At 45.4% G+C, this 22,078-nt stretch overlaps 1 protein-coding gene across 1 annotated transcript in view; it reads left to right on the top strand.

The window, feature by feature from the left end:
- The first annotated feature begins 9,726 nt into the window (after window positions 1–9,726).
- dcc (DCC netrin 1 receptor) overlaps window positions 9,727–22,078 on the top strand; it is a 291,775-nt gene continuing 279,423 nt past the window's right edge. Inside the window, exon 1 of the mRNA XM_069677215.1 lies at window positions 9,727–9,856. Within this exon, the coding sequence (XP_069533316.1) occupies window positions 9,727–9,856 (130 nt within the window). The remainder of the gene's footprint in view (window positions 9,857–22,078) is intronic.

The following is a 22,078-nucleotide window of genomic DNA, read 5'->3' as shown; positions in this document are numbered from 1 at the left end:
AAGCATTTGCCGGTCACATCTGAAGGAGCCTTCGATGCAACACTGTGACGCAATTGGCCTTCAACTTCGAAGGCTTGGACGAGAGGTCAGACAGACATGACTTCCTGGTTGATGGATTGACAAGGTAGGCCTGCCCTGAACCCTCCCCTGCTATATGATCTATTTTACTCTAAATGGGACCATAATTTGAAAATTGAACATCATGCTGCGTTGAAGAAGACTTGAAACGAGAGGTTGAGTTCATAAACTCATTAGGAAAATGTTTACTGAGGGAATAAATCAAGAGAGAAGTACGACCATTTTCTGTTACAAACTACTGAATGGCTTTAACCAACCAGTGGAGTCGCCCCCTACTGGCCATCAGAAAATACACATGTTTAAGGCGCACTCAAGATGTCTTAACTTTATTACCAAGAGACTTTGTCTACTTCTTATATACAGTCATTGGATTTTGTTCTGTCAGAGTCGCCAATCAGAACTCAAAAATCCACTTCCTGTTGGGTCCTGGATCAGGGGACCGCTCTGAAGCCTGGCAGGAGGTCATTAGATTTGTGCATGTTTAGTGTAGGTATAGAGGACTTCCTCTTATATTACTGTTTCATATTTGAATGGATATCAAGGCGAAGCTGAGGGTGAAGGACAGCTTCAGGTTCAAGTCCTCCTGTATGCAGACGATGTGGCTCTGTTGGCTCTTCATTTGTCAGTCTGTAACTGTTTCAACCCTCACTCATGATCATGAGCTTTGGTAAGTAATCAAAGGAAGGACAGAATTAGTTTAGCATTCAGAGTGACTATTTAAAGCTCATCTAAATGGTAAGGAAGTCAAACATCTGGAGGAGGTGTGAAGTAACACCGAAGGAAGCCGCAGAAGAGAGGACTCAAATCAACAACGCAACTCTTTAAGAGTGGCTACTGACTCTTTATATGTGTGTGTGTGTGTGTGTGTGTGTGTGTGTGTGTACTTCTGCATGAGATGAGACAATAAAACATGTAAACATCTCGGAGATAATCAGTCTTTTTCTTTCAGAGACAAACTCTTAATTGGATGTTTAATGGGGTTTCAATAATAATGGAGACGTTGTTATCGAGTAATGTGCCTGATAGGCATTATAATGTAAAATGTTTGTTTGTGCATCGTTTGCTGTAACATCATTAGTCAAACTCTAACAAGACAACAACTGTCACTTTTCTTTTTAATTAGGGAGAATCAACATTCACAATCTACATGAGCTCATCTTTAGGGTCGCTGGGTTGATTCTATCTCAACTTAATAAACTCTATTTAGAAGTTGGGTGGCATCGTCACTGTCAGTCTGACTGAAAGGAAATCACAATTAAAATGTTTTCTGGTCTTTTTAAAAATCTGAAGTGTTTAAAAGCTGCTGGGATTTCATTTGCTTATCACATACAGTGTGCCACTATCTTTGAGAATGATGTGAACGTATATTTGTATTTATATTAACATTCAAACACATGTAGTGACAGAAAAAAACATCATGTGTTTAAACAAGCAGTCAGTGGATGATTAGAAGGTAACCCTGAAACAAACCAGCTCCTCAGTGTCGTTCAGCATGCTGGAGTCAGCCTCGGCAGTTTTCAACTATTGGTGTAATTTCTGGCGTCCCAGAACCTCTTCAAACATCTTACCTTCGCTGGGTCCATCTGGATAATGACTTCAGTGACGACACTGCAGAAGCATGACACCTGAACTCCTCTGATTTATGAAGATCTTCTTTCAGGGAAGCTAACTTCCGCGTGCACCCGCGCCAAGCTAGCAAAAACTGCATCAATCTGTCAACCGAAGGGAAGCCAAGCTTACATCAGAATTCACATTACTGCAATTTGAATTTAGCAATCTTCATCACAAGACAGATTGAAAGTAAATGTAGATTAAAAACCTGGCAGGAGAGGAGAGAACTTCGACTGACTTGTCCGTCAGGACGTGCTTTAAACTTCCACTTGGACTCAAGGATGAACCGGTTAGATCTTGTTTGTTCACAATTTAGGACAAATGTATTTTTTTGTCCTAAACGGTCAAAGGTCAACTTCACTGAGACATCATAATGTCTTGGAAAAACACTCATCTAGCCATTATTCCCAAGATATCTCAGGAACGCCTGGCGTGATTATGTCCAAACTTTGCACGAACGACCAAGGACAAAATTTGGAGGTCAAAGGTCACTGTAATCACTTAAATTGACTTTGGCCACTTATTTGACCATTTTTTCAAGGTCAACTTCACTCTGGTTTCATCTATGGTCATCATTCAGGTACCATTCTTGTGAAGGTTTTATCCTGGGAACGCCTGGTGGGAATATCTTCAGATTTGCCACATCTGAGAGGATGAGACCATCAGCTCTAAGAGTAGATGATCTATTAGAGAGAGAGAGAGAGAGAGAGAGAGATGTTCTTTGGGTTCCTTTTGGCTTCTTTTGATCCACTGATGGGACCCAGCGGAGGTGGTTCAAGTAACTGATTAGGATGCCTTTGGGGCACCTTTCCTTGGAGGCTTTTGGGCACGTCAAACAAGGAGGAGTGTCAAGGTCCTAGTCTGTCTTCCCCGTGGTTCCCTGTGTTTCCCCTCCCTTGTGTGCATGTATGTTCTCTCTTTGTGTGTCAGTAGGAGCTGGGCGCGGCCTTGCTGACTTCATTCTCAGAACAAGCCTGCACACCTGCCGCTCATCAGCTAATCAAGCCACCTACACTCTGCTCTGTGTAAAAGCCTGGTTGAGACAGTCATTCCTTGCCAGTTCGTCCGTTCACCACGTGGTACTCGACCAGGCTGCTCTTTGAAAGCTTTTTGACCGCTTATTTGTCGTGCTGACTCTGTGTTTTTTGTGCTTAGATCCACCTTCTCCTGCCGTCTCCACCGTCTCCGCGCCCAGCTCCTGTCCTCAAGCCACTCTGGTCTGCCTTGCCCTGCTCAACTTCAGCCTCTCAGTTTGGAATAAATTACCTTTTGTCAACCTGCATTTCCAGTGTGTTTTGCTGTTTGTATGTGGGTCCAACCTTTTGGTTACATTATAACAAGGAGACCATGAGGTGCACCCAGAGCTCGCTGGAGGGATCTTATGTCGGAGGAGCTGGAAAAGATGCGCTAACTTGCTAGGCCTGCTGCCAAATGGACACACCCCACAAGCAGAAGACAATGGATGGATGTTCTCTGGTCGAATGTCCCTCCTGTAAAAGATCGTGGTGCAACCTTTCCATGCTGCTTATATCCCCTTAATATACAAATGCATCCCCCGTCCCAGCTACAGTTACAGTAACGCTGTCTATCTGTAGGAAACACTGATGGATGTTAACAACAACTTGAGGGGTTAGCGGAGGCGTACATCCACGAGGAGGTACTTTAACTCTGATGAACAGGTGTCTTCAGACATGTCGACGTCTCTAGTGCTCGTCTCCTTTTGTCCAGTCCTGTAGCACTGAGCATCACTGACGACCAATCTGTGGTAGTATGTGGGTCAGTGTGTGTGTGTGTGTGTGTGTGTGTGTGTGTGTGTGTGTTCATATCAGTCTGCCATTAAAGAACCCTACACTACACACTGCTCGTACACAGAGAGGCCGACACACACAAAATCTCACAAACCTGGCTTTTAATTTCCCGTCTGACATTAATATCCGTTTGTAGGAGAACTCACGCATACACACACGCACGCACGCACACACACACACACACACACACACACACACACACACACACACACACACACACACACACACATCGTGGGGTTTCATTGTCTTACACTGCTGTGTTGGGAGATCTGAGCGGCTGATCTCTGTGATGAAAACACAGACAGAGAGAAGGTAAAACTGTGAAGCAGCAGTGATGGAGGACAGGAAAGATTTCATCCTATTAAAGGGAATATTTAGCCGCAGATGTGAAGGTGTTGCTGACCACCTTAGATTTAAACTGAAGGAGCAACGGTCGACAAATTCAGGTTTCTAAAGACGTCTTCTTTAAAAGGCTGTCACACCTGAATGATGGAAATCTCCTCCTGAATCTTTCAGCGTGAACTCAGTCAGTCAGCTTCCTGCTGAAGGAGACAGACCTCCGTCACGGCCACCAGCAGATGACGGGGTGGGGGCAGCAGCAGGATAAATACATGCTATCAGCTGCATTGTGTTCTAATTGGCTCCTATTGGAGGGTTTTCAATGTGAAATAAAGACGGCTTTGTTAGACTCTCTCTCTCTCTCTCTCTCTCTCTCTCTCTCTCTCTCTCTCACACACACACACACACACACACACACGCAGTGTTTATTCTGCTCAGAGTTCACAGTCTGATAATCAGTAATTGGGTAATTGTGTGTGTGTGAGCTTTTTATCAGACACAGGGGATCTTCTCCACCTTAGTTCTGTGTGTCTTTGTGTGATGTGTGGAGGTGGATGTGTGTATGTAGGTGTTTGTACCTGCATGTGTGTCAGTCAGAAATAAAGGTTGTAGGATGATACCTTTGTCAGAAAGTTTCCAGCACAGTTTCTGATTCGCTGCAGACGGCAGCGTTCATGGACGGTACGCCTGCAAGTTTGGCATCAGCCACAAACCTTTAGCCGAGTTTATAAACAGATGTCTGTTTATGCATTCAGAAGCATTCTGGTTTCTGTTTGTAGTCTGAGTAGCATTGACCAATCACGCTTGAGCAGGCTTTGGTTGAATGCAGGTAATCAGTCCATGTGGAAGGCAAAAAAGGTGTGATGCATTTGCCCAAATGAAATTTCAACCTTTCAGCTCTTACAGGACAACAACTTAGCTGTTTATTAAAACAGATGTCTTTGAACGCAGCTTATAATCCAGACGTTTTCTCTCAACTGAAACTCTAGTCTCTCGTCTGCGGTTGCTATCTTGACTGTGAATAATGACCAGCAGATGGAGGAGGAAATCTTGGCAGGGATACTCAATATTAGTTATCAGGATATTGGCTGGCTTCAATGGAAGCCCCAAAATATTGGCAGTTGGCCCCAGAGAAAAAAAGTTGTGGTTTGATGTAGCCGATGGGTTTTGAGATTGTCGAGACAATAAAAGTCCTTCCTGAGCTCAGAGACCCACACGGCTGTAACTCTCAGCTTGGACATGTCAGGTAACCACCGTGAGACGTGCAAAAGGCTCAGGTGGCAGGAGGACAGGTGGACAGTGACGGTGGACCCGTTGCAGGGTTAATGACCGTTTTGCACCCGGCTTGAGCTGGTTCAAAAGTGGCAGTTAGTTTTTTTTTTTGTAAAGTTTGACGTTTAACAGAAGCTATGTGTCAGTTGTTTAACAGTTTGTGTGCGTTCATGACCACAAGTGTTAATGTGTGTATTCATTGTAAAAGGCAACAGTTTCTGTTTGCAATTTATGGTCAAAATATTGTGAGACTTATGTTCATTGTAGATGGCATAACGTGTATGTGATTTAACACTCCCACCTCACACAATACAACAGTACAGTGCCTGTGCATCTGTGTACGTTTGATTTAGTTATCAATAAATGCTAAAAGGAATCCCAGCCTCCCGTGTCCTGACTAGACACTCCATGTTGATGACTTTACTCCCAAACCACAAGAGCTTCACTACAAGACATCTGAGCATCATCGACATCCTGCCTGACATGTTGGGCACCATGGTTTACGAGGCTTCAGCCACACTTCGACTGGCTTTGGGAGTTATTTTGGGATGGAGCTGCTGCTGTAATAATTGTGTCCAGCGGCCAGTGTAGACCAAAGATTTGCGAAGCAACAAGATGAAAGTAAAACTTCTTGCTGTGCGTTGTCGACTTGACACAGTCTGAAACATTGATTCTCCATGTGTGGATGTCTGATAGGAACATGTAGGCTACTCTCTCTCTCTCATGTTCGCTGCTGCTACAGGGAGGGCTTTTTTTTCCCAAAGCTTGACCTCAAAAATGGGTCCCATCAGGAAGAAGGATGAGTGGAAGACTGTGTTTAACACACCCAGCGGTCACAGCGCTGTGGTGCTGTCCCGTCTCCTTTTAACAATGAACAGAAACACTGTTAGAAAAAAAATTAAATAACTAAAAAGCATTACCGGGGTCGACAATGAGCATAATTTTCCACTGGCACTCCGGGCCAGTAACTTTCTAAATTCACTGGCCTAAAATAATTTGTTATTTCGGTATTATTTTAACGTCCATTCTGTTTCTCTTCATGTGAGGGTTCTTAATACTGAATATGTGTTCAGTCAATAGTGGAACTTTTATAAACCAAAATAATCATATGAGTATAAAGAGGCTTCTTTTACCACTCTTGGTTCAGCAGCTCTGACACCCGCATGAATAACTAGTAATAGCTGCAGTTGCATTACTTATAACGCCTGGATCCTACAGGCTCCGTGTCTGGCACGTTCCGTTTGGCGGTTCTGGTCTGTCAGACGGCGCGAGCTTGACGCATGCTTGATGCGTGCTTGAAGCGGCCTCCGTCAAAAATAGACCCGGCGTGTCCCAGAAGCGTCTCCCCACTAACGATACGTGCCGGGAGACGGACCGCGCCGGAGACGGATCCTGTGGAATTTCAGGGTAAGGTGTACCTACCATTTCTGACGCTGTTCAAATGTATGCTTGATTAGCGTGATCAGCCCGTGAGAGGAACTTTTTAAAACGAAATCCTACTGTCTCCTGCTTCCTGTAGCTGTTAAACAGTCCGCGGCACGTCCGCTCTGTGAACGGTCCGTTTATGTAGCCACAGCGCTAACGTGCACCAGGACGAGGTTCCGCTGATAACGGGAATACACACACTTATGGCCACCTCACGTAACTGCCCGTCTGACTTGATCATCTCGCAGGCGCATCTGTGATGGCCGGAGCGTCGCGTGCATGTTTACAGTTTACAGGCAGGTGACTGACACACAGACTCTGCATGCACAGCAGTCAGTTCACTCTGCTCTCATTAAAAGCTGCACTATGTGATATCAGACGGACTGTTCCTGTTGTTCTATGTGTGGGAAACACTGCTATGGGTGTTACATGAGCACTGGGGGAAGTAAATCTGCCTCGTCTGTATGAAAACTAAAACGTGTGTTTATATTAGTCCGCGTTAGCTTGCTAACGTGAGCGTGTTCTAGAATGACAGCTGCTCTGTTGGAGTGCAGCGAGTAGCGCATAACGTGTTGTTGACAGCAGTAGCCAAAGTGCCTGCAGTGATGCTGACTTCTAATGGAGATTACCGCGGGATTCTGCATAGAAAGTCAGTCTGTGAATCTCTGGAGGGCTACTCTATTCTTTACATTGTGGGCTTGTGGATCCTACTGGCACAGCGGGCCAGTTAAATGCTTAATCTACTGTCCCGGGGGTTACAAACATACCATCGGGCCACCGGGCCAGTGCTTATGTCGTACCCTGGTTTAGCATAACCAGCAAAAAAGGGTCAGGGTGTTGCAGAGCATAAAGATACATTTATTATAATATTTATATTATTTTATAAATATCGACTGCAGACAATTCTGTTAACAACACAATGAGAACAATGAACAAATTCTTCTGTTGCACTTAAAACAATGCGTGCCTGGAAGCCAAATGTTAAGTGACGTTAGTTTATGAGCCAGTGGCAAAATGTAGTGCACAAATGAGTAGCATGCGGAGCAGCCCAGGCAAACAAAAACATAACTAATCAGTAGAGCTCTGAATGTGAAGCGAGTCCTCCACCATCTACAGACCAACTGTCGTGAGTTTAAGGCCCCGGTAAGTTGGCACGTCGGTCTGTCGCCGAGCACCGAGTCAAGGACCTCGAAGTGGGGATTTCTCCGAGGGCGACTGCTGCCGCTTCGGCCGAGGTCTGTCTGGTCCCGGTAATCTTTCTTAAGTTTATATAACTTGTCCTGTCCTGTCCGCTGCAGCCATCTCACGCCTGATCTCGTCCAACATTGCTTTGGTCCTCGTTGATCCCTCCAGCTGGTTCTGGATCTCCTGCGAGGAGGCAGCTTGTCTCCTCGGCCGACCAGCGATTAGCTTTCTTATCCATTTCTTATTTTGTGCTGCTGGAGAAAAATAACGGACACTCTTGTTTGGTTTGTCTTTTTGGTCACAGTGTTTTACTGTCATTCTGGAGGTGTGCCTCTAACCTGTGTCATTCACTAATTGGACTAACTCAGCACACCTGGGCCGAGTGTGCTGAGTTACTTAAGCAACCTGGATTCATTTGGTTCAGTAAAGAATTGTTTAAATGTTTAACGTGGTGTTGTCTCGTTGTCTACGGCCAAATCAGGTCCATGTCTGCAGCCAAAATTGTCCGTACTTCTGGGTGCAGGTCTTTTAAGAGGACGGAGCCTGGCTTCTCTACATGTGAATCAAACAGCTGTCGAAGACGATTTGTTCCAGGAAAAAGTTGTTTTTGAAGATTTAGCAGACAGGTGCGAAAGAAAATTAATAAAAGCATGAAAAAAAAGTGATTCCCACTGCTGGTATCTTTGTTCTCCTGCCAGGAAAAGAAAGGTTAATTGAAAGTTCACTTTTGTAATGAGATGTAACCCAGAGTGTTCTCACAGGTTAGAACTGTAAGCTGCAACTGCAGGTAAAAGCAAAAGACACAGTTTAATACCCTGTCCAGGTTCGATACACAGGTGATCACGGGCAAATCATCCAAAAGGGGCAAAAAGGCAACTTCAAAAGATCAAAGGAAGGAATACACAGTGAGAGGGAAGACTCTCACAGGGTGTGTGTAGGCAATCAAGGGAAACAAGACACAGGTGAGTCTAATTGGGGCGGGGCTGACACGTGAGGCAGGAGACATGGGGGGCAGGGTGAGTATTTCTAAATAAATCAAGAGATAACATGAATGCAGTGAAAACAGACAACAGTCAAAGTCTTTTACTTTCCATCAATATTTAATTTTTGTATTGAATAAAATGTCTCTCTTTCCTTGGTGGAAATAAACCTCCATACAAATCAAATTAAACATTAATAACTTTAAAATTCTACTTTTAACAAACAAACAAAAAAATCATTACAATCCTGCCCGTCTGTGAATGCTGGATTATATTGCTGAAAAGCTGTAATTGAAGTGTAAAGTTCCGGGTGTGACCAGAGAGGGCAGGAGAGTTCAGCTAATCTCTCCCCGCTGCTCTGCCTCTGCCGGCCGGCTCCAGCTGCTCCCCCCACCCCGCTCCCCTCCTCTGCGCTCCGGCTCCGGGCTTTACCTCCAGCCCCTTTAGATCAATGGCTCCATACTCTGCCTATGTCTCTCTACCTCCTCTCTCTCTCCAGCTGTATAGACCTACAGAGAAAAGAGAGAGAGAGAGAGTGGATTCGTCTCTCTCCCTCCTCCCTTTCCGACCCTCTCCATCCGTCCTCCCCGGCAGACGGAGCAGACCTCCGGGAAGGCAGCGTGGATTTTACCCCTCCTCGCTTCACTGTGACTGGGAATGAGCCGCACCGGGCAGCAGTGATGGAGACTCTGCCTTCATAGTTCCTGGAACTTATTTCTCGCCCCGAAAAGACGGAAACTAACTGCCTCAGTGTCTCTGTTGGATTTCTCTTTTCTTTTTTTTTGCTTTTTTGGGGATCCAAGCCCGACCAGGGAGGGCTCTTTTTTGGGGAGAGGAGAGGTTGTTTCAGCCCTCTCTCTCTCCTCCTCATCCTCATCCTCCTGACTTACCACCCTGTGTTTTTTCTTCTTTTGATTTTTGATTGACTTGGATTCTGTGGAGGATTTTTCTGTATAAACACCAGCAGGGTTTTCGGGCGTGTTTGCTCCGGTGGTTCCTCGGGCTGATCGGGACTGGAGCCGGGCAGCATGGAGCTGGTTCTGGGTGGATGTACTGGTGATGTTTGGGAGGTGCTGGTGCTGAGGAGGAGGAGGAGAACAGGAGGACTCTACCTGCTGCTGCTCTGCTGGCTGCTGGCTGCTCACACCACAGCGCACGGTGAGTGGAGGAAAAAAAAAGAAGAGGAATATGCGTGTTTGTGCCCCGCAGTGTGTGCGTGTGTGTGCGGGTTCTGCCCCTGCGCGAGCGTGTGTGTGGTTGCTGGTTGCTCTGGTTGCCGCAGACCAGACACATTTGTTGCGTCTCCCTGTTGGCTGCTGGTTAAACCTCGCCTCTAACCCGGGCGGACTCGGGTCTGACCGGGTCTGACCGGGTTGTACTGTGTGTGCTCAGGCTGCAGCTGCGGGTTTGACCGGATTTAAACGGTCTTCAGCGGCTCTGATCGCGTGTCGGGCTGCTGCTTTGATCAGATTTAGTGATATAGCCTATTCTTCAGCTCTACCTTCTGTATCCCCCAAATAACGAAGTGATGTATTGATCAGGCTCAGGCTGCAGGTCGGGCTGAGGTTTAGCAGATTTTCATGCTTTGATTTGGTTTCTGCGTGTTTCTGGAAGCTTTACTGGGTCTCACCTGAATCCTGCTCGTCTGATCTTGTTGGTTTTTACTGGGTTTATATGGATTTGACTGGGATTCAACAGTCTGATCATGTGATCAGCAGGTTTCACTGAATGTGTCTGTGTTGAATGTGAGATTTCTGCAGCTGTGTCACCTTCACTTCCACCAAGAAACCAAGAAAACGGCTCATCTTGTTCAGGTTTTTGTGCTTTTTACTCATTTTGCTCGTCTGTTCCACGTTTGATCAGGTTTGCGTCTGAGAAGCTACACCACGTTCTGCCTGAATTCTAGCAGCCCTTTCTAGTGCTCTGATCATGTATATTTAGTGAATCTTTCAGGGTTTTGCAGCTGGGTTAACCTCAGTGACAGGTTGGGACAGATCAGGGTCAGACATGCTGGGTCTGACTGGGCTTCAGGCCTGATCAGTGGCTCTCAGGATCTGTTGCTGACTCTCAGAATTAGGCTTTTGGTGGGTCTGACTGCCGTTTACCAGCTTTGATCAGGCTGTTAATGTATTAAATGGGGTCTTGCCTTTTTACACCTGCTTTGATCATGTGTGAGGCTGCATAATCAGACTGGCTTTCTGCTGCTCAGCTTAGATGGACGGGGACTGCTCAGGTTAAGGCTGGTCATCTCACACAGGAAGATGAAGTTCTTTATTGGTGCCCAAAGAAACATGCAGCCAAAACACAAGAGAACCCCGAGAACAAATGCAATGAGGCGTCATCGTCTTAGCTGTGCGTGTCCTCTCAACTGGGAATGTTTGACTTCATGTGTGTCAAAAGCTTTTACTGAAACTAAATCAAACACATGGCAGCTCCGGGTCCAGGTCCAGTCCAGGGTTCTTCTTTGGTTCCTGCTGCCTGCTTTCATATTAAATCAGGTTGTTTCTGTAACCAGGCAGACGATCAAACGGCACCATGAGTAAGGGTCAAACAAATGTTCGGACATGCAGCAGAGGAAGCAGCCGGCCTGAGCAGGTGTCATGGATGACTTCTCGCTCCAGTTCACTTTAAATACTCCAAAGAGGCACTTTAGGAACTTCATGTTTGTTGTTCAGATTCAGGAGGCTGGTTTCTGAACCAACTGATCTGAGAGCTGCAGAGAAGACTCTCGCTCTCTCTCGCTCTCTCTCTCTCTCTCTCCCTCTCTCTGTCTCTCTCTCCCTCCCTCTCTCCCTCTCTTTCTCTCCCTCCCCCCCCCCCCTCTCTCTGAGTCTCCTGCTGTCAATAAATTATGTCCAAACACTTTAATTAAGCTAATTGGTGGTAGGAGAGCACACATGCGCGCACACACACACACACACACACACACACACACACACACACACACACACACACACATTCACTCACTGTAGTTGCTGGATCAGCTGAGTGCTTCTCTCTCAGTGTGTGTGTGTGTGTGTGTGTGTGTGTGTGTGGTCCATATTTCTTCAGCAGCTCAGCTCTAAAATCCTCTGCTGAATATTTTACTCAGACTGAGCGTTTATCTGTGTGGATGCTCCAGCACACACACACAGACACACACACACACACACACACACACACACACACACACACACTCTCTCTCTCATTCAGACTCATTCATGAAACCTTCTCACACACTGAGATATCTGAAGAGCAGACAGAGTATATTTTTGGTCCTGCTCACTTTCACAGGTGTGTGTGTGTGTGTGTGTGTGTGTGTGTTTGTGTGTGTGTGTGTGTGTGTCAGCTCTTCAGTCGCACACATTATCTACACTGTGTCTAAAGAGGAGTTCATCCAGTGTTTGAATCTGTGGTGTGAATAGAAACCTGCAGACGGTTGGTTCCCCGTGTCACATGGACGCCCTGCTAATTTCAAGCTTCATACTTCACTCTGTGATACCTGTGGAGTAGCTTAGCATAACTTTCAGTTAAAACTGGTGCTCTGTGCAGGCCCACATACAGCCTCTGCCTGAAACGACTCAGTCAGCTCTGTCCCTTTAAGAAACCCCGCCTCTACAAGCCTGCTTTCTTCTGATTGGCCAGCTCTGCGAAGCTTGCGGAGGTTGCACTTTGTGACATCACAAAGTAACATTATATCTTAAATGTGAAACAGTATAATACCCCCTCTTTAACTAAACAACTAGCAGTTAGCAGCTAACTCAAAGAAGCAGCTAACCAGCAGCAGTTGTTATTGTGTTGCTGTTGGACGTGTCTGTCGTACGTCTCACAGTCATGATTGTGTTACACGTCTAAAATCAAACACTGGAGCAGAAGTGGCAGAACAACATTCACTTCTGTTCAACTTCACTTCTGTTTAAACTTGCTGTGTATAACGGCTGATTAGAGCCCGTAGAGGCGGAATTATTGCAGATATGTAATATGATATGTATAAGTGGAGTGATGCTGTTTCATCATCGTCACAGGAGAAGGAGAATGTGTAATTATTCACAGCAGATTGAGAGTTAATGGATTATAATTAGTGAAGGAGGTAAAAATATGTTTATCGATAAGTCTTAGAACTCAGAGGACTATTTCTGGGCACAGTTTCTATGGCTACATTAAACTAAAGACCTTCATTACTCTTCATGGCTGCTTGTCAATCCCTCCGCCTCCACTGCTTGTCTTAGTTCACCTGCAGCTCTAGAAACATCGATGATAACAGCCATTACAGCCTTCACTGGACACTGCTGGGGGAACCTCATCGTGTTTTAGGTGAAAGTAAAATCAGATTGAACTCGTGCATGAAGCAAATAAGGAAAAAACAGCAGGTGAATGAGCCAAATGTCCCTGAGCAGCAGCAGCTGATTATGAGACATTGCCTCACACTCAGTGCAGTTCCGTCTCCTGCCACCGGGACGTTTCAGCCTCTGACCAAATGAAGATGGATGGTGTGTTTGAGGGAGTGGAGCAGAGGTGAATACATCATCTTTGTTTTTGTTTTAGCCGTGTTATTAGATTATTCCCAATGAGCTTTAACCTCCATGATTTATCATTAAACTCGACACAGGCCAGTGATCGGAGGGAGCAGAGTTCTTCTGCAGCGTCTGCCTCACATTCAAAGTGTCTCACACTGTCAGAAAACCGGCTATCGCTCTGATTCTTCTTCACACAGCCCAGAGCACGGCCTGTAAGGGCTGAATTAAACATAAGCATCGGTTTCTGGGATGATTAATATCGACTACAGCGTCCACACACACCCGAGAAACAGTTAAGGCGCTTCACTCCACACCAATACATGAAGGCCGAAGTCTATAGTCCTCTGTGACATTGTCTCACTTCAGATGCTGCATCTTTCGAAGGAAGCTAGTTAGTTATGCTAGCTAGTTAGCCCGCTAGCTACCTGCTGCTAGTGGGCTAACTAGCTAGCATAACTAATGTCATGTAACTGAACCTATTATTGTAAGATAATTAATTTAAAGGGTCCTTTTGTGTTTGCTAACATTTGTATCTCAGCTGTTCGACTGAGTTGAAACCGAAACCTTTTACATGTAAAGCGTATTGCTTGGCGAGCCATGAATCTGGGGATACTTCGGCCTGTGAAGGATCCGTCCGACGGATCATTGGTGGACACATCTGTTGGCGGCATGTGAAGGAGCCTTCGAAATGTGACGCAATCGGCCTTCAAATATGCCCTTCAAAGGCTGCAGCCCCTGAATTGGGACACAGTGTTCCGTTTAGCTAAATGCTAACATCAGTTGGGATTATTGGGATATGCCGCAATCTGCACAAACAACATGTCCGCCACTTTCTCTATGTTGGCGACCACATCGGTTGAAAGGTTCCCAGCATTGCTCAGTGAACGTCTTGACTGTTACGAGCATCTGATATTCACTGTGCACTGCTTTTTCCGACAAGTGCCAACTGACAGACTGTCTACCTGCAGAACTAAAACATTCCTTCTGCAGGTATTCGGTCTTACATTTTGAGAGGGATCACCAAAGTCATCACGATTCATCCTGAGGTAGCCATGAATGTGTACTGAATTGAAATGAAGTCAGAATTTTCAAGAAGTCATGGGATCAACAAAAGTGTCACATTTTATATTCCGGGGATCAGATTTTTTTGTGCAAACTTTCCGGGCAAACCGTGAAACAGTTGTTGGGAAACGTCAGATGAGAGGAGGAGGAACGACCAATCAAACGGCTACAAGCAGCTTAATAGCCGTAAAGAAGCAGAGTGTCCTCAGGCTGCTCCTCGTGTATTTATGACACATTATTGTTCCTGTTGTTGGTGGCAGGTTTCAGGGTTTCCTGGGGCCTTCGGTGCTCAGAGGTCCGACTTCAGAGAACCAGCGGCTCTAATAAAGATCCTCTTTATGAGGGTTTTTTTTTTCCTGCAGCACAAAGTGACAAAGTCCACAATCCTCCTGCTGTTTATCCTTTCTTTGTCTGAGTGCTTCTGTGTCACACACACATCCCCTGTCTCTATCTGTGTGTGTGTGTGTGTGTGTGTGTGTGTGTCGGGGGTGTGGTCATTGAACGATGCTGCAGGAATCTGCACTCTGTTAGCATTAAGACTGAGCAGATTTATCTTTGAAGCTTTGTGGTTATCCAGAGGAGGATTTGTTTTCACGGCCTATTATTCACAAGTCAACTGTGTGTGTGTGTGTGTGTGTGTGTGTGTGTGTGTGTGTGTGTGTGTGTGTGTGTGTGTGAGTGTGTGTGTGTGTGTGTTTGTATTCTGCTCACTCCTGGGCTACAGCTGGACTCTTTGGTCTGACTATGTAATGAAAACTGTGCTGCGCTGATGAAATTCATCTTTATTTTTCAAATGATCTTGTAAGAATTCTATTTAATATTTAATTAAGTGGATCTTAGACGTCATATTGTTTCCTAAAGCTGCTCCTCCTGAGACTGCAGCTTCTGTTTGCCACGCTTTCTTCCTTTTTAGTCGGACCTGAAGTGTAAACACCGAGCGTGATCTCTGAACAGGAAGTACTTCTTGCAGAAATGTCCTTATATGTGCACAACGGGACTTTACTTAGCAACACAACAGAAGCAATGTAGCAAATTAAAAACTGTTTACATCGAGGTTTTAAACATTTGCCTGCAGAAAAGAAGCTGCAAACATCAGTCTTCTCATAACTTCTCATACATGTCTCACATAAGAATAAAAACGAGTCAGTGTTTTCTCACTTTGAAACTCTTGCTGCACGAACAATAATAAAGTCCGTGTCCTCTCATGAGTGCTTCCTAATGAGCAGCACTGTAGCCGCTTCCTGCTGCTAATATTTGTCAAATATGTACGCCATTAAATATGTATGCCAAACTACAGACGTAATAAAGCATGAATCTGGGATCAGCTGTAGAGAGAGTTTGCAGTGTCGGCTGCCATCTTGTTTTTACACTGCGGAGGAGGCAGAGTCCTGACACTGTCCCACACGGGCCCGACTCGTCCGGACTCCCCTCGTGTCGTGTCAGATGTCATCTTGTCTCATTTTGTTTGTTTTGTCAGGTATGATGTCATCGTGTCTCCTCGTATTCGTCAGACTCGATCTGTTGTCTCGTAAATCTCAGCATCGTCCGTTCATGCTGTCGTATCTCATCTCATCTCAGTTTTCAGTCGCGTTTTGATTTACCTTTTCATCTTCTAACATGTTGTTTTTTCTCATCTTTTCTTGTTGGAACTCTTTTTTTTCAGTCAATAACAACATCTTTTGTCCATCTCACTTTAGTTGATCTTTTCTTGTCTTGTCTCGTCCGTACCTGAACTCTTCTTGTTTGTAAATCTCTTTAAACCTTTAAGTTCTGCACGCTTTCTGAATAATCTACAATTTGTAATAACATCGTTTAATATTGCAATTTCTGTACGAGTCGCCATCATTAAAAATACATTGCAGCATGCTTTTAAGCCACAACTAATACTTTCTAAGTCGCGCATGTTTAACATAGCAGGCAGTCTTTACTGAATACAAACTAACCCCAGTTAGCAGACGTGCTATTTTTCACACGTACCACATGTTCCTCCATCTTCTCTCCTCCTTCGGCTATCGTGCTAGCTTCGCTGTCGCCACCAGAATGACATGATTAATCCGACGGTAGCTGACAGCAAGTTTACGCTTCATCTGATTGGTCAAGTGTTTGCATGTTGTGGCTCAAGGCAGCGATGTGTTTACTGCACATGCTCACATCGTGACGACGATGATTATTTATTGTGCAGCCTTAACGCCTGCCGTCCGCTATCCGTAACCTTATCTCAGCTCGTCTTCTGATGATGTCTGCGGTCGTCGTGTTCTTGTCTCTTATTATCTCCACTCACCTAATTTAACACCTTTGAATCCTCTTTCTTCCTGTTTCGTTTTCCTTATCGCTCCGTTTTGTTTAGTCTGGTTTAATTTCATGTCTTCTTGACGTGTTGAATCCATTTAATCTCACATCGTCTCATCTAATCTTCTCGTATCTCATTTTATCAAAGCACGTTCTGTCCCATCTTCGTCCCCTGACGTATAACTTATTCAAATGATCCTTCATGTATCCGCTTCGTGCTCGTCCTGCAGAGTTCTTCATGCCTTCGTGTTATTGATCCATTTCTGCTTCAACTGGAATTAATGAAACCTCCTTGCTGATCCAGACCGGCAGAGACTGTTGTGTGATAAGTTATTGATCAGCTGATGAAAAGTCTAACGATAATGAATGACACAGCTGACTACTGCTGGAAATAATTCCTAATCTTCTGCTGATATCAGGGTATTGATTATGAGACTGAAGACTGATCGAGTTCAACCAACAAAATCAATCGCTGAAGGATGAGCGCCTCAAAAATCAGATGATGTTCTTTGGGATGAAATCAAAGAGTTGGGAGAGAGTAAACAGATGAAAGCATCTCTAACAGATTTATGTAGTTTAAATGTTTAGATTTGAGGTTCCTGGTTCGAATCCCGGCTCGGACGTAGTGGGTCTTTCTGTGTGGTGTCTGCATGTTCTCCCTGTGCATGCGTGGGTTCCCTCCGGGTGCTTCCTCCCACAGTCCAAAGACATGCACGTTAGGCTCATTGGTGACTCTGAAATGGCCCGTGGTGTGAGTGTGAGTGGAAGGTTGTCTGTCTCTGTGTGTCAGCCCTGTGATTGGCTGGCGATCAGTCCAGGCATGGTGTAACCCCGCCTCTCGCCCAGTGACAGCCGGGATCCAGCCCTCTCAGCAGCATAAGCGGTATAGATGATGGATGGATGAAAATCTTCAGATTCTCCTTTTGAAAACCCGATTAATAACTGATCTTCTGCTCCTCCGCTCTGATCGTCTTGCTCTGCTTTAAGAAGGTGGAGAGGAAGAGACGCACTCATTAAAGAAACAAACATGTCATTTTAACCTCCGTCTGATTGAGAGTCTTCAACCCACGTCAAGGTTTTCAGCCCAAAGGCAGCAAACTCCAAACGCTGCAGAAAACAACAAACAAATGAAGCAGGAGGATGTAAATTTAATCTCGAATCACATTAAAGCTAAAAGCTCAAAGCTGTAAAACCTTTCATTAATAATCAGGGCTGAAAAATAAAGTCAGAGACGATCCATTAGAGACCCAGCAGGCTTTTAACACCAAGGAGATGTTAATTTACACCTCCATCCATCCTCCCATCCTCCCATCCTCCCATCCTCCCGTCCTCCCGTCCTCCCGTCCACGGATTCATTTTGCATGAGGTGAAAGAACTTTCATATTTAATCAGTTAAGTTATGATTTGTCTCCTTCATGTTTCCCACTCGTCAGCGCGTCTGGATGAGATGATCTGAATGTAATCGTAGGCTCCTTCAGCCTACGTTTGAGCCCTTGATATTTATGATGATTCCTTCACTGCCCACGCTGCTGGAGAGGAGTCATCGTGTGATATCATTTCATTCAAACTGCGAGTGTTTCCATAACAAACTGGAATTTCAAGGGTAGTGGGTTTTGACGTGATGGACCCAAGGGCACACTCGATACCAAGGTGTTTCCCTTCGACCAGTTTGAGAGCTGTTTTCAGTACTGTGACTTTGAGCCTTTCCTGGTCCGTTCCTCCTTTACTGGCCCGTTCCTCCTTTACTGGCCCGTTCCTCCTTTACTGGTCCGTTCCTTCACTCCATCGATCCGTTGATTGGAGTATTTGTCTTCCTGGTGAGCTTTTAAATGTGCTGGTTTGTGTATCACCTTTGTTATCAGCCAGTCAGCATGTGCACCAGGATCCCGGCTTCTTTCAGACTTGTTTCCCAGCAGAACTTTGCCCAAAGCATCACACTGCCTCCGCCGGCTCGCCTTCTTCCCATAATGCATCCTGGTGCCATGTCGTCCCCAGGTAAGCGATGCACACGCAGCCGGCCATCCACATCGCCCTGTGGTCCAGTTCTGATGCTATCCGAGCCACTGTAACGAGATAATCAAGGTTAAAAAGTCAAATAATTGAGATGTTAAAAGTGTTTTATGGCAGAGAGGTTCGACATGACCAACATCAGATCGTTTCCCAACAAATCTGTTGAGTCGTTGATCTTGGCTTTCGTTGATCGTGACTATTCTTGACCTGAAACTTTGGTCTTCAGTTCTGAGTAACTCCAGAATTCCCTTTCTTGATTGGCATGTTGATCTTTTGATTGATTGCTGCACTTGTCTTGGAAATAGTTGGTCTTGACTTGGAAAGTCCCTTTCTTGACTTGGCTCTTCACTTGGGATCTCCCTGTCTTGGTTTTTGCCTCGGGACTTTAATTGGGTCTTAATGATGTTGACTTGGGACCTTGGACTCGTCACAGTGCTGACTTTGGAGTCGACTTGGGCCCTGTTGATCAGACTTTGGACACGATGACTTCTCACTTTGGAGTTGTTCGTCTTGACATAGACCTCCTCTCTGACCCTCTCTCCTGTGTGCTGAGCTTTAACTCTCGCAGTGTTCTCCTCTGACAGATGAAGTGTCGCTCTGTGAGTTTGATCTCTCGGTCAAATGAAACGGTCTCTGCGCGTAATCGCAGCCAGCAGCTGTGGATTAATAAGGCAGACGTGTGAAAACGATGTGTTCACTGCTGCTCGGCTCACTTTAATTTGGTTTTCTCCTCCTGCGGTGAACAGAAAGTCATTTTTAAATGTGAGATATTAATTCAAACAGAAACACTCGGAGGTTTCCCCTGTGTGGTAGAACAGCAGCGCTCGTTTATCAGGCTGAGGCCGACCTGAAGAAAAGTAGTTTAAAGGGAATGATCAAGGAGCGTACAAACTCCCCGGTCTTCTTAAACTTGCTCTGGATCTGAGTTCAGTGTTTTTGCTGGTCAAGGTTTTCTGACAAAGATGCTAAAGTTCTGATGGCTGATGGAGTCTTGTTGTCATTTGATTTTAAGGTGGAAGTTAAGCTGCAAGTAAAGTAGGAAACCCCAACATGGAGTCTAGACCATGGTGGTGAGAAATGGGCGACTGCTGGGCACCGACCTGGGCTCAGGAAGTGATGAAACAGGAGGTCAAAGGGTCAGAGGAGGGCCGGGACTTTTCGCAGTGAAGCAACAGCCGGTCCCTCCAGGATTTTGCAACTTTTTCTGTGATTGTTGCGTCTAAAAATGGAAAAAGTTGCAAGGCTTTTTATGTGTGTAACACAAGACACATCCACTGTGAGCAAACGCTCCATTAAAGCACCACTTCCTGTCAATTTTCATGTCAAATTGCCAAATAAAATGTGAATAAATAGTTTGAAACTAAAGGAAAGGACCATGGAACAATGCGTTTGCACTGTGCGATCCTATTTCACTGCTGTCTATCTGCCCAAAGAAGAATCTGCACATTATTAATCACATGTAAGCTGCTCCACTTGTTGTTTCAGGTGCTCGGCTTGTATGAAACCACTGATCAGAGACAGTGATCACTATCTCACTGTACAAGCACTCTTTAATATCAACACTGACTCATGTTTGTAACAGAGCCTCTGGTTGGTGGAAAGTTTGGTGGATTCACTGCGTAGAGTCTCTTACAGACTCTGTAGTTTGAGGATCAGGAAGCTCCTGAAAGAACTGATCCGTTCAGACGAGGCTCCGGTGCGATTGGTTCTGTCTGTCTCTAGCATGCAACGTTCGGAGATATTAAAGGCACGGTTAGCGACACTCACCGATGTTCATAGAACATTACAGACCTTTGAAGATCAATATGTGCTGATGTACACGTCGGGGGAAATAGCTTGATTGGTCAAATTTGCAGAAAAGTTGAGGAGATTGACCAAAATTGCAAAGTCCTGAAAAAGTTGGGATTGACTGAATGTGCGTGAATTCGCTGAATCGCGACTTCCTGGAGGGACTGAACAGCTGGCAGCCGCAGAGAGGACACTTAAAACAGAGACAGTGTGATTGGCGAATGGGATCGAGAGGGTGGCAAAATCTAGTTTGTTGAGAAGAGACGGAAAGAGTTAACCCTCACAGTCGGGGAACGAGAGAGAAGACGGAGGGTAAGAGGATAGAGAGAGAAACTTCAGTTTTCTTAATCCTGGTAGGTTTCTGTTTCCTCTGGTTTCCTTTGTCGTACTTGAATTATGGGAAGCGATTGATGTTGTGTTGGATTGTAAAACCCTTTGAGACAAACCCGAGCTGTATAGATAAATGTCACTACTCTAACCAAAGCCACTTCTGTGCAATCATTGGTCGTTGCAGTAATTGTGTGCATGGTATTCGTTGAAAGAGGGATCGTCACTGAGGGCATGAGGCAGCACAAGAAACAGGTCAGAGGATAAAACAAACAGAACGTATGAAGCTAATGAGGATGAGTTATTGACTTGTTATCAGATGGTTTAATTATTTTTTACCACATACATGAGCAGTTACATCTGATCATCACCTCACCTCTGAGGACGCAGCAGCAGGTAGATCCTGACGTGTTCTGCTGCTGTTAGCCGGCTGACGCTTCCCGTGCTGCAGTGACGGAGAATGGATCCCTATTCTAAATGAAAACGTGATGTGGGGGAAAAGCTGCACCCGTTAAATCTCCAAAGCGTGTGTGGGGGAAATATGAGCGTGAATACATTAGGTGAGGATTCATACCGGCAGGCAGCGATGCTGAGCCGAGAGCACGGTGTGTTGGATGTGGTGAAATCCTGTCAAATGAGCTGCTGAAGCCGTCAAAGCTCCAGAGAGTCACACGGCACGAGGTGTGCTGGGAAGCCAGAAGACTTCTAACAGGCACATGGGGATGTTTTTCTGTTTAATGTAGTTTTCTGTTGTTTAAAGAAATGATGTGCCGTCAGGAACAAAAGGCTGAGAACTCCTGAAATATAAATTACAATTTTAAAATTTACATAGCTAAAACGTCAGTGTCCCTGGCCAGTGTAAGTGTAATATTCTCTCTCTATTCTATCTGCCTTTTGAGCAGCTGAATGCTTCACTTTGTTCACCAGCTGGGCTCTAAAGCCAGAGATATTCTTCCTTTTAACTACGCGTTTGTGTGCGCATGATGGCTGCCCTGCGTCTGTTTGGAGCGTCGGCTGTGCACGTCCTCAAAAATGGTCGCTACGTGCAAGCTGCAGTATGCTCATGAGCAGTAGAGGCAGAGGGGATGTGACAGGGTCAGCACAGCAGCAGGGACAACAACGGCAGAAAGTTCTGAAGACGAGCTGATAGACCAAGTCCTCAGTGATCCACATCTGTACGATGTGTCGTTGCCACAGAGACAAACATGCCTGTCAAACAGCTGCAGACAGATAAGTTCTGTTTTAGAAGTCGACGTGGAAACCTGCAAAACTAAATGGAAACAAGTCCGGGACCGTTACGTCCGAGCACGGAGGAACGTGTTGGAGAGACGGAGCGGGGACGGAGCAGACAGTGTGTTCTGACCACCGCTCATCAGTTATCTGAGCTGGGTCATTGAAAATTTAGAAT

Source organism: Semicossyphus pulcher, unplaced genomic scaffold, assembly GCF_022749685.1.
Source record: "Semicossyphus pulcher isolate SPU_LCO1_2020_fin unplaced genomic scaffold, fSemPul1.0.p SCAF_28, whole genome shotgun sequence".
NCBI lineage: Eukaryota > Metazoa > Chordata > Actinopteri > Labriformes > Labridae > Semicossyphus > Semicossyphus pulcher.
This window is presented reverse-complemented; position numbering and strand designations above follow the sequence as displayed.